Source organism: Halichoeres trimaculatus, unplaced genomic scaffold (genome assembly GCF_033239565.1).
Source record: "Halichoeres trimaculatus isolate MK-OKI-2021-1 unplaced genomic scaffold, fHalTri1.1 fHalTri1_scaffold_9, whole genome shotgun sequence".
Classification (NCBI taxonomy): Eukaryota; Metazoa; Chordata; class Actinopteri; order Labriformes; family Labridae; genus Halichoeres; species Halichoeres trimaculatus.
In genome coordinates this window covers 3,592,960-3,605,112 of record NW_027437188.1, presented here as the reverse complement: position 1 = coordinate 3,605,112, position 12,153 = coordinate 3,592,960, and the positions used below count along the sequence as shown (strand labels likewise).

General features: G+C 42.3%; 1 protein-coding gene across 1 annotated transcript in view; it reads left to right on the top strand.

Annotated features, from left to right (window-relative positions):
- Nucleotides 1-8,938, top strand: part of LOC141797563 (beta-galactosidase-1-like protein 2) — a 42,604-nt gene extending 33,666 nt beyond the window's left edge. The window contains exons 17-20 of the mRNA XM_074679054.1: nucleotides 1,941-2,028; nucleotides 3,183-3,291; nucleotides 4,786-4,902; nucleotides 8,298-8,938. Coding sequence (XP_074535155.1) covers nucleotides 1,941-2,028; nucleotides 3,183-3,291; nucleotides 4,786-4,902; nucleotides 8,298-8,384 — 401 coding nt within the window. The 3' untranslated portion in view covers nucleotides 8,385-8,938. The remainder of the gene's footprint in view (nucleotides 1-1,940; nucleotides 2,029-3,182; nucleotides 3,292-4,785; nucleotides 4,903-8,297) is intronic.
- Nucleotides 8,939-12,153: the final 3,215 nt, after the last annotated feature.

Below are 12,153 nucleotides of genomic sequence, written 5' to 3'. Positions count from 1 at the left end.
TCTTCTGTAGAGAGGAGCTTCTCCTGTTCAGAGCGGCTCAAGTCTTACACCCACATCACGATGGGCCAAGGCCGTTTAAGCAGTCTAGCTCTGCTGGCCATTGAGTGAACACTGGTAAAATCCCTGGAAAAAACACTTGGTTGGTAAGACAGGGTCACAGATCATTTTCTTGAAAAGGAACGGAGGGTAGAAATTACGCTTAAATAAATAAACAAATTTATGATGTAGGCTGGAAAAAAATGAACTCTCCTTCCTTGACTGACCAGCAGCCACCACTGTTCTACAGCATTTTTTGCTGTAATGGCCTTTTGTTACTGCAAGTGAAGAGGAAACGCAGTAGATATAAGACCCTGCTGGACATTGAGATGATGCACTGTAGGGGCCACTAGCTGTCTGTCTGCCTGGCTGGCTCAGCACCAGAGTTATAGAGATAGTAAGAGTTACGACACTCCTATAAGACGCTGTTGTACGCTTTCTTCCGGTCTACTTTCGGGTTGTGGAGCCTCGAATAGTCCCAAACAGAGCGATAAAGATAATAAGTTACGTGTTTCTATCTCTATTGCTCTGGCTGGTGTATTTCAACGACATAGCCAGGCTAAAAGCACTAGAGGTGACCAGTATTGTTGGTGCTCGCACCCCCTGGTGGTCTAAAGCTGTATCGCCACGGAGGCTCACAGACAAGTCTCCAAACACAGAAACAAAACGTTGCACAAATGTTTTCCAAAGGATGTAGTTACACGGAGACAGATTTCCTTTACAAATTTGTGGATCTGGTAACACTCACAGATTGAAATACACATTTGTTAATAGTTTTGCTACAATACTGGCCTCATAATGTACCCAATGATTTTTACAGTGCGTTGTCCAAATTTAAAACGGAAGAAAACATAAGCTGAGGTTTTGTTTATGGTGATAAGTAGGATCTTCAGTAGTTTTTCTTACTTGTAAGTAAGCACAAACTCAAACTGAGCCCCTCCCCCCTGGATCGGTACCAGTGGCAGCACGCACCCACTGCCTCCAACCGTGACTATGTGAACACATTCGCCCAGCAACCACCTGCAGGATCGCATTTCTGTGTAGAAGAGACTTGAGAGCTGTGCACCTGACTTGGCATGTTAGCACAAGCTAATCATGGGTATTTGACACATACCCGACAGCCAATCCACGTCGCTCTTCATCCCATTCTGCTCTCCCAGAAAGCGATTGAAAGTTGAGCGAAGCTTCACCCTAGTTAAGTGAAAAACTTTATCTGTTTAGTATTACTTTTCACTTTGGTTGTTCTTCCATCGTGCTACATTCACTAGCATATCTGCTCTGATTAGCTTCTTTAACTTGGCATTGTGATTGGCTGATGTAACCACGATAACTGTGCCAGGAAAGGTCCTGACACAACCAAAACATCTTCATACAGGCGGAGGAGGGGGTTAAGGCAGACACAGACACTGACACACATGTATAGAGGCCCATAGGTGACGATTGAGTAGGGTTTTTCTGAGAAAAAGGTGATGTTTTATTATTCAAAGAAGATCCTGCAGACTCTATCTTTAAATTAAAAATACCACTAGTTGGTCAGTGGTTTACTTGGAGCACAGACAGCCTGTGTCCCCTCAGCGTAACATTTCAATGTACAGCTGGGTTCATATCCACTGTGTTCCCTCCTCACCCACAGCTGTAAAACGACATCACAACAAAAATTACTTTGCTGTAAAAGAACAGTAAAACACTGTCAGCAGGGTCGTCGGTCTTTTACAGATATTTCACATTCACATACTGTTATCTAATATACAGTATTATGCTGTCAAAATAAATAACAGTGTATGCACTGTAAGATGACTGAAAACTGCTGGCCATTTCTGCTGCCAGATTTGATCCTTATTGTTAAGTTGTTAATGTACCTTCAGATTTCCAGAAACTTAAAGCAGCTTTGACTCTCCTTCCAGGACTCGTTGGAGATATTGAGTTAAACAAGCAAGTCCTCCGAGACTTCATTATTCATAGTCTGAGTATGAAGCCAGGCTTTGTAAACAGGTTAGTGTTTTTCAATTACTATCACTTTTCCCTCCATGTTTGTGTTTCTCTGTCATTACACCTGCCTGCTCCTGATTTGTGAAATGTGTCAAATGAAGATTTTTCAAATGATGCTTTACAGTTTATGGTGATAACTCTCCTTTAAATCATGTTCTATGGGGACAATCTGCAAATACAATCCCTTTTGATGCGTTTGTATAGTATCTGATTTTTCTTTCCTGAACATTGTTTATCACATGCAACAGTTGTGTCTGAAATTTAACATCAGGGTCACAAATAACTGGTGTCTTTGAAGTTTTTACCTCTACTTCCTAGCAGAGATTGTTAAACCCTTGTTTGCCCTTTCTTCATCTGAAAATTGCAGCACCTTTACCTCAGCATCTTCCTGAAAATGCCAAGTTCTTTAGCCCTACAGCAATGAGCACAACAAATGCACAAAAAAAAAAAAAAGAGGAGCAGATTTTGGTTTGATATCTTGGCAACCTTTTGAATTAACTCAGAGGCGAAACATAATCTACTGTACAGCCAAAACAAAGACTCTGCACATTCCCTTTTCATCATTGACATGTACTATACATCCATCCATCCATCCATTTTCTATACCGCTAATCCTGTTCAGGGTCACAGGTGGCTCGAGCCTATCCCAGCTGTCATTGGGCGAGAACTTCTCGCCCAATGACAGCCGAGAAGCGGGGTACACCCTGGACTGGTCGCCAGTCAATCACAGGGCTGACACATAGACAGACAACCATTCACTCACACACTCACACCTAAGGACAATTTAGAGTGCTCAATTAACCTGGTGAGCATGTTTTTGGACTGTGGGAGGAAGCCGGAGTACCCCATTACCCCCAGTACCCGGGGAGAACCCACGCATGCACGGAGAAAACATGCAAACTCCACACAGAAAGACCCACCTGCTGAGGTGGGGATTTGAACTGGTGACCTTCTTGCTGTGAGGCTGCGGCGCAACCCGTTGCGCCACCGTGCAGCCCTGACATGTTCTATTGCATACAAATACAAATTGCATGATTCACTGTACGCCCCCTCCTGGCCCTGTTAAAGTCATTACCAGTAGGTCATTTGATCAGAAGCAGAAACAAAAAGTTTAAAAGAGTTCAGAGAGGTAAAATGTGTTTTTTTTCTTTTCACAGGCTAGAGAAATCTGGTCCCTGGGTGTCCGTGCGTCCCTCCTTCCCCAGTTTTTTTAAGGCAAAGCTTCACGTCAGCACTGTTCCCAAAGACACCTTCATCAAACTCCCAGTAAGTCGAGCAGTTTATCAAGTACATTCACAAATCTATTGTACTGTATAACAGTGCATCATCGACCCACATGTTGGCTATTTTTCCTAACCTCTCACAGATCACAAATGTAATTAAAGTAGAAAAAACAAGATTTTTTTTCAAGACTTGAATGAGGGGTTTAAACTGCTTGAGTTCACAGGAAACAGGCTGTACATACTTTCATTGGAAGCTAAAAATTTGAGATCTCAAGGCTACTCATAAGGTGGCTTTGTAATAGCAAGATTCTCACTTTTACCAAGTTCTGGTTCAGAAAGCTGTTTGTTTTACTTTCTCAGAACATGCTGAAATCATTTAACCAGAGCACCTGCTCCCTGGGTTGCACAGCTTTTGGGTTCTTTAATACATTTTAATAGAGTGGCCTGTTGAAAATAAACTCATAACAATGTAAGAGCATCTTTACATCAAAAGCAAGGCCAAGCTTTCCAGAGTGGTTCAACTTCAGAGAACAATTACCGACTTTAAGGAAAACATACATGGCCCACCTCCCATACAGCAAAATGTAGACATCAAATTTAGTGAAGTTTATGCAAACATCTTCAGTTTATTCAGCTTAAACTGTGTACACTAAGATAAGACATTCATCAGAAATTCAAATTTTAAAAAGATTTTCATTTCTTTTTGGTAGAGAGGCATACGGCAGTCACTTGAAACTTAAGAATTTTTTTTTCCCTATATTCATGACTAAAGCGTAGGGTGTGCTGGAATGTTGGTTCCATGTTAGTAAACACATCATTCAAACTGGGCTCCTCCTCATTGGCTCAGTGCCAGCGGCAGCACACACTCACTGCCTCCAACCGAAGCTACGTGAACACACTAACTAGCCCAGTAACCACCTTAGAAAGACTTGAGAGCCGTGCACCTGACTTGTCATGTTAGGACAAGCTAACCACAGGTATTTGGCACTTACTGTGTTAGCAGAAAGCTAACTTAAGTCGTGAAAGGAAATGATGTTTATATCATATATCAAAGTGGCAACACTACTGTTTTCCCATACTTCTATACCTCCACACGGCCCTAATACAGGTCTCGGAGGCTTCTTTCAGAGAAGACCCCCGGTAGCTTGCCCTGAACCCTTTTATTTATTATTCTCCACCTATCTATGCATTTTTCATTTTCTCTAAATCGTGAGTGTGTATGTGTGTGTCTCCAGCTGTAGGGAGGTTCAGGGGTAGGAGGGGGTTGAGGCAGACACTGACACACATGTATAGAGGCCCATAGGAAACGATTGAGCAGGATCATTCCTGTAAAAGTTGACCTTTTTTTCTGTTTGTTATGGCCAGTTGTCAGAAAACTGCAGTACTTTTTTAAACTTTTAACCAGTCGTATCAGTAATGTTAAAATACAAACCATTGTTGCAGAAAGTCATCAACAGGTTTCTTTTGTTGCCCCGTAGCACTGAACTGTCTTTACCAGCCTGTTGTCACGGTGAACTATCACTGCTTGTGTTCACAGACCTGGGGAAAAGGCGTGGTGTTCATCAACGGGAGGAATCTGGGGCGATACTGGTCCATAGGTCCTCAGCAGACTCTCTATCTTCCTGCAACATGGCTGCACAGTGGAAATAACCAGGTGTGGTACCAATGAGTCATCTGTTTGTGTGAAGGGGATGCTGTAATTAAAGTCTTTATGGCACATTCAAGTATTCCTGTTTGACAGGATTAGTAACCCGTTTAACACTTTGTGATGACAGAAAGACAGCAGGTAACCGTTCATTAAAAAAAGCCTTGGTGAGTAGTGCTACAAATAGAGTATTATGAAGATTGGTTGGTTCAGAAAAACAGAGCAGTACAGGCTGTGAGGTGTTTGAAAGTGATCTTGAAATAGTCTCCTTTCTAGATATATGCCTGACTGTAATTCACACTTTATAATGAGATTATCAACACTAATATTTCTGGTTACACGTTATTTTAAATAGCTACTGCTTAGCTTCTTGATGGGGTCGAGCAGGACTGGATTGATTTACGGCACGTCTAGGTCTCTATGACACCACCACTCCGGCTGACGAAGATTAGTAAAGAGAAGAGATAAAACACATGGATCTGTGTTTTTCTCTGCTGAAAAAGATTTCTATGACTGTTTTTGTAGTGATGGTAGACACAGGAGTCCAACTGTCAGACAAAAAAAAGAACAGAAGAGCAGAAGGAAGCTAAACAGGAGAGTGATAAGGCTGTATCACTCTATAACACAGAGGCTAAACTGTTTGTGATAATGTTCATTCCAACCCACAGTCAGCAGTTATTCTGCAGTGGTCTGTTCAAACTTGAGAGTCGATCAATAAAATAAAAAGTGAGGTTACATTAGCTCTGATTGGTAGATGACTGGCAGGACATAACCAGGATTTACTAACGTTACACATTACAGACATGTCTTAGAGCACCAGGCTGCCAGCTGGTGGTAAATATAAACAGCTACTAAACTACAAACAAACTGACAGTTTTTACTAGTTGTCACATTAGCCTACAGATACATCAGAGCACCGGGCTGCTGATGCCACTAACATATAGCCGGCAGATACAACCTGTGTTTGATGTCATGTTTCAAATCGTAGCACCACATAACTATACTGAAAATACCTTAGCTCGGCATGTTGTATTCAGTAAAAAGTTGTCTTGAACAAAGAAAAATTGTTTTGATCTGATCTACCTTTAATTCCAAAACGAACACACAACTCACTGAAAGTCATTTACAACAGTGTCCGGAGACTCCAGGCCACAAGGTGGCGAGGGAGTGCAATTAAAACAGAACCTCCTCATAGCATCTTTAATAAATGCTTTTTTATTTACTTTGTCACTTTTTTATGATGGTGTTTAATTTTGGGGAAACCTATTGCCAAAAATCTTTCATTGAAATTTTGAAATTTCCTGTGCCTAACAGTTCTCTTTTAAAGGTGCAATGAGGAGGATTTGTTTTAGTTGCACTTCCTCACCACCTTCTTGCCCTCACACACACTGTCGAGACTTGAGAGTCTATCAATAAAATGAAGAGTGAAGCTACATTAGCTCTGCATGTGGACAAAAAAGGAGTCACTAACAATACAGGTATTACAGACATGCCCCAGAGCACGGGGCTGTGAGAAGGGCTAAATAAAGCTGGCTACTAAACTACACTACAAACCAAGTAGTCAACCAACAGCACTCAGACAGTTCACACAGTCACTAAATGGATACCTTACCTTGTGGCATATCAGGTAAAAATTGTCTTGAACAAAGAAAAGTAAGTTAGGGAGAAGATCTGATCTCCATTATTTAACTTTAAAACAAACACATGCCTTGGCAAGAGTAATGTCCTTATGACAGTGGGTGAAAGTGCTCTTTGGAAACAGTCTTCATCCCAGAAAAACATTAGCTATTCCAGATAGTCCTCCCAGCCCCTTTAAGGTTTTCCAAAATTGACTCTAAAAACTTTTATGGACTGAAATGTTGTGTAACTTGTTGAGTTTAGCCTCACTTACCTCCACTCATAGCAAAAAATCAAAGAATATCACATGTATGAGTATGTATGTATGTATGAGTATGTATAAGATACAGTGTGCAGCTTCACACATACATGACCTGAGGCTTTATTGTTGAACTCCTCAGCATGCTGTTTAATATCTTGGTTACATCTACTGTAGCTGTATGTACACTCATTGGCCACTTTATTAGGTACACCTTGCTAGTACCGGGTTGCCTTCAGAACTGCCTTAATCCTTGGTGGTATGGATTCAACAAAGTACTGGAAACATTCCTCAGAGAGTTTGCTCAATATTGACACGATAGCATCACTCAGTTGCTGCAGATTTGTTGGCTGCACATTCATGATGAGAATCTCCCGTTCCACCACATTCCAAAGGTGCTCTATTGGATTGAGATCTGGGGACTGTGGAGGACATTTGAGTACAGTGAACTCATTGTTATGTTGAAGAAACCAGTCTGAGATGATTCCAGCTTTATGACATGGAGCGTTATCCTGCTGGAAGTATCCATCAGAAGATGGGTACACTGTGCTCATAAAGGGATGGACATGGTCAGCAACAATACTCAGGTAGGCTGTGGACTTAAAACCATGCTCAGTTGGTACTAAGGGGCCCAAAGTGAGCCAAGAAAATATCCCCCACACCATTACACCACTAGCAGCAGCAGCCTGAACCGTTGATACAAGGCAGGATGGATCCATGCTTTCATGTTGTTGACGCCAAATTCTGACCCTACCATCTGAATGTGGAGCAGAAATCCAGACTCATCAGACCAGGCAATGTTTTTAATCTTCTATTGTCCAATTTTGGTGAGCCTGTGTGAATTGTAGCCTCAGTTTCCTGTTCTTAGCTGACAGGAGGGTCACCCGGTGTGATCTTCTGCTGCTGTAGCCCATCTGCCTCAAGGTTGGACGTGTTGTGCGTTCAGAGATGCTCTTCTGCAGACCTCTGTTGTAAGAAGTGGTTATTTGAGTTACTGTTGCCTTTCTATCAGCTCTAACCAGTCTGGCTGTCCTCGTCTGACCTCTGGCATCAACAAGGCATTTTGGCCCACAGAACTGCCGCTCACTGGATGTTTTCTCTTTTAGGGACCATTCTCTGTAAACTCTAGAGATGGTTGTGAGTGAAAATCCCAGTAGATCAACAGTTTTTGAAATACTCAGATCAGCCCGTCTGGCACCAAGAACCATGCCACATTCAAATCACTTTAATCACCTTTCTTCTCCTTTCTGATGCTCGGGTTGAAACTGCAGCAGATCGTCTTGACCATGTCTACATGCCTAAATGTATTGAGTTGCTGCCATGTGATTGGCTAATTAGAAATTTACATTAAAGAGCAGCTGGACAGGTGTACCTCGTAAAGTGGCCGGTGAGTGTATTTCTGACTGACCTTTCCCAACTTTCATTTTCCGTAAGGTTGCCTAAATTGATGTGAGCTGGACTCATCCACCCACTTCCTCTGCCCTGCCATGACCTCTGCTGAGCTGTTTATTTTGTGCTGTTTTTGCAGGTCATAGTGTTTGAAGAGCAAGAGACAGACGGTAAAATTCAGTTTTCCAGCATCCCAGACTATGGTATGCCTGTTGATGCCCAGTGAGCACAGGAGGGAAGAAGAGAGGACGGAGGAGAGGAAGACGAGGAGAGAGGAGGGTATGACTCAGACTGAGGCTGGGAGCTTCGTCTTCAGGCAGCATCTGTGAACATCTGACCAGTGACACGTGTCATCGAGTGGGACATTTTACATCCAATCAGACCACATCCACAGCATTCTTTTCATTCTCTTTTATTCTATTTAGTAACTGTAATATCAACTCAAACATTTCATGGCTGGGGACCAAGGGACTGTGACACAGTATGATCTCTTAAAGTGCTTTAAAATATCTTTACGTGTTGATTAATTCCAACAGATGGAAAAACTGAAAACAACATACATTTTTCACCTAAATGTCAGAGTCCAAAGCAGAGAACGCTTTTTGTTTTTTTTACTCTGCAAACTCCGAACCTGTTTTTTACAATATATTGTTCTTCCTTAAATATTCTGTTAGTCTCTGTAGGGTCAGATAGAAAATGTAAAATATCTCAGGTAAGGCTTCCTGAGGTGCTAAAAGTTCTGGAGTATGGTTCAACAAGTTCTCATAATAGTTCCTTTTTTCTTTTAAAATGTATGTTTCACCCACACAGTGCATCTTATACAGAATTAAGTGCATTTTTTAATGTGCTAATGGATTAAACAGTGATAAATTACATTCAAAGGCTTGATTTGGTTGTTGATGTGTATGTGTTTGAATTTTGAACAGAGCAGAGTTGATTCGTCCTTACTTCTTAAACGCTTGGTGTAAAATTTGGCAAAAAAAAAAAAAAAAAACATTTTGGGACATTTCCATCCCGATTTTTAATACCCTTCTGCTGGGGTGCCAGACACACCGATCTGGCCCCAGACGGTGGAGCTACAGAATCGTCACTTCCTGTGTGACAGCAGCTGCTGTATCTCTCCTGGCGGCACACAGCCTTCTCTGAAACAAAGTTTGATTGTTCTTTGTAACAAAGAGCCACATGACAATCACAGAGAAGACGAGTTGCTGGATGTCTTCCATTGTTGCTCTTTGTTCACTGTGTCAAGTTTTTCCTCTGTGTTGGGTTTATCAGCGGGGTAAAATTTGTCACACTGCTCTGGCATCATGCAATTTTTTTTAGTTATTTTTTAGTCCTTTTTTGCTTTTAACTGGATAAAAGAGAGGACAGTGGCTGGAGCAGGAAACAGGGCAAGGTTAGACTCAAACCCAGGTCACACACAGCCACGAAAACAGCCAAAGTTTACATTTGCTCCTCAAAGAAAGGAGTACTGCGCATGCGCATGCGCAGTACTTTCTGGAGAGCTGACTTTCTTTGAGGAGCAAACGTAAAAAGGGGCTGTTTTCGAATTCGCCTACTACACACTGCTTATGAAAGTAGTATGTAGTAGGCAGTGCCTACTACATACTACTTTCATAAGCAGTGTGTAGTATGACTGTTCAGTTGGGTTAATTTTTGTAGTATGCTACGCTGGTCTTCAGATCGAAGAAAACAGAAGTTGGCTACGGCTGACTTTTTTTTCCCCAAAAAACTTTATTGAAAATGTACAAAATAAACGAACCACGAGTAACTTATCTGCAAATTTATTGCCAGAGAGAGCATTTTATATTAACTTCCAGTGGTGGAGGTGATGAGGATTTGAAGATAAAAAAGAAATGGCTCTCATATTTATATTCCTCTGCTACTCTGGTTGTTGTTGCTCCGCTCTCTGCCATTTTCACTTCTGATATGGGACCAGGTGCGTTGCATTGTGGGTAACAGTAGGCAAAGCAGACTGGTCCGATGCATACTGTGGATTTTTCCTAATTCAGTACGTTATCCGGGTGTTTTTCTCATACTACAACTCTGACATTTGTTCGCATACTGCATACTGCATACTGCATTTTGGTCGAATCAGTAGGCACTGCTAGTATAGTATGCGAATTCGAAAACGGCCAAAGTCTTTGTGAGTTCAGAGGTCATTACAGCCAAACAGCGCTGTCTGGAGTGACACTACTGCAACAGAGCACTAACTTGGAGCGGACCATGATGGAATATTGGTGAAAAACACGAGTTTTTGGACAATTAATGCAGTTTTAGGAGCGGCACTGTCTATGCCCCCGATGGATCCCATTATACGGACGTCTGCTGTACGATTTTGGATCTAAATATCCCCCGAAGCACTGCGTGGATCAGGAAAGCCTTCTGGGTGAGTATTTTGTTCTACTTCATGCTATAAACAATGTAAAAGCTGTATAAACCGAAATTATCCTTTAAAAGGGGCATTTACAGAGGGAGGGAGTGCTGTTGTCAGTGAGGCACAGATTTATATAAGGCAACCAATTTTACTGTGACAGTTCATATGCACATTATTTGGATTTTGTAAAGCAGGAGGAGAAGAGCGTGACCGTAAAATGCAAGTTATGTCCAGGAAATGAGAGGCTGGGTACTGCATGGAACACAACCGCAAATCTCTAGAAGCATATAAAGATGTATCAGGGGGATAAAGTAGTGTAACGAGTAGTGTAACTTCTTTACTATTTCCATGGAGTAATCAAGTAGTGTAAGGCACTACTTTTTTCAATAGTAACGAGTAACGGGTAACTCTTTACTTGTTTGAGTAACGGACCCCAACTCTGTCCACTACACAATCATCTGCTATTGGCCAAAATAACGAACATGTGGGTGCCAACAGACACACATGCTTCCTTCTCGGTGTGTATTGATTTATGTGTTTGTTTGTGTGTGTGTGTGGCAGACACGAACCTAAATTATCAGAAGAGAGGAAAAGGAGGATAGAGGAAAGGAGGGGGGAGAGGGAAGCTGAGGTCAGGGGTGATAAGCCCAGCCACAGCTGTGAGGAGTCATGCACTTTTAATCAGTAAGATGGCCTTGGCTACCCAGAGAAAACGTACACAGAGAACTTTAATAAAGGATCTACTGTTAAACTCTTGTGAGACATGCATTATAAATTCAGTGAGGCTCAAAAAGTATGAGATATGCAAACGCTAAATTCATTATGGTTACACAAAAACATGCAATATTAAATGCAGTATGCAAGCTGAAAATCTAACATTTCCCTCTCCTGACATAAAGCAATCTTGATGTCAACCAAATAGATGCTGGGATAATGTTTTTGTGTAGTGCATCACTGCTTAGACTGAAGATCAAACACAGTGAACAGGCAGAAGGGTGTGAGCGGTGCTGCCTGTCATCTGATACAGACATGTCAGCTGCGCCCCTGCTTCAGCAACTGGGCAACCACAGGTTCTGGACTCTGCAGGCCAAAACGCACGCCACATCAGCTGGATTGTTCGACCATTCATCAGTACCAATGTCCTCCCGTGACACGCAACCTACACGCCAGGATTCACCAGCACTCTGATGTCAGGCAGCTGGTGCTGAGCACAGCATCCTCTCGACCAGCTTTATAGGTGTGGTTACAGCTATCACTGCTGCTGGTGGGATGGACGGTGCGGAGGATCACTCCACTCCTGTTGTTAAGTCTTAACTCTGGTAACTGTGCCATTTTAATCCTTCTTGACCTGGCAGCGGCGTTCGATACAGTGGATCACTCAATCCTCCTGTCACACCTTGAGCATTGTATAGGCGTTAAGGGCACTGCCTTAAGCTGATTTAGAACATACCTGTCTGAAAGGTCTTTCTCAGTCCACATGGGCCAGTTTTCTTCCTCTGTGGCTCCTCTGACTTGCGGGGTCCCTCGAGGATCTGTTCCGGGCCCATTGCTCTTTTCCTTATACCTGCAACCTTTGGGGTCGATTTTTAGGAAATATGGGATTCCCTTTCATTGTTTT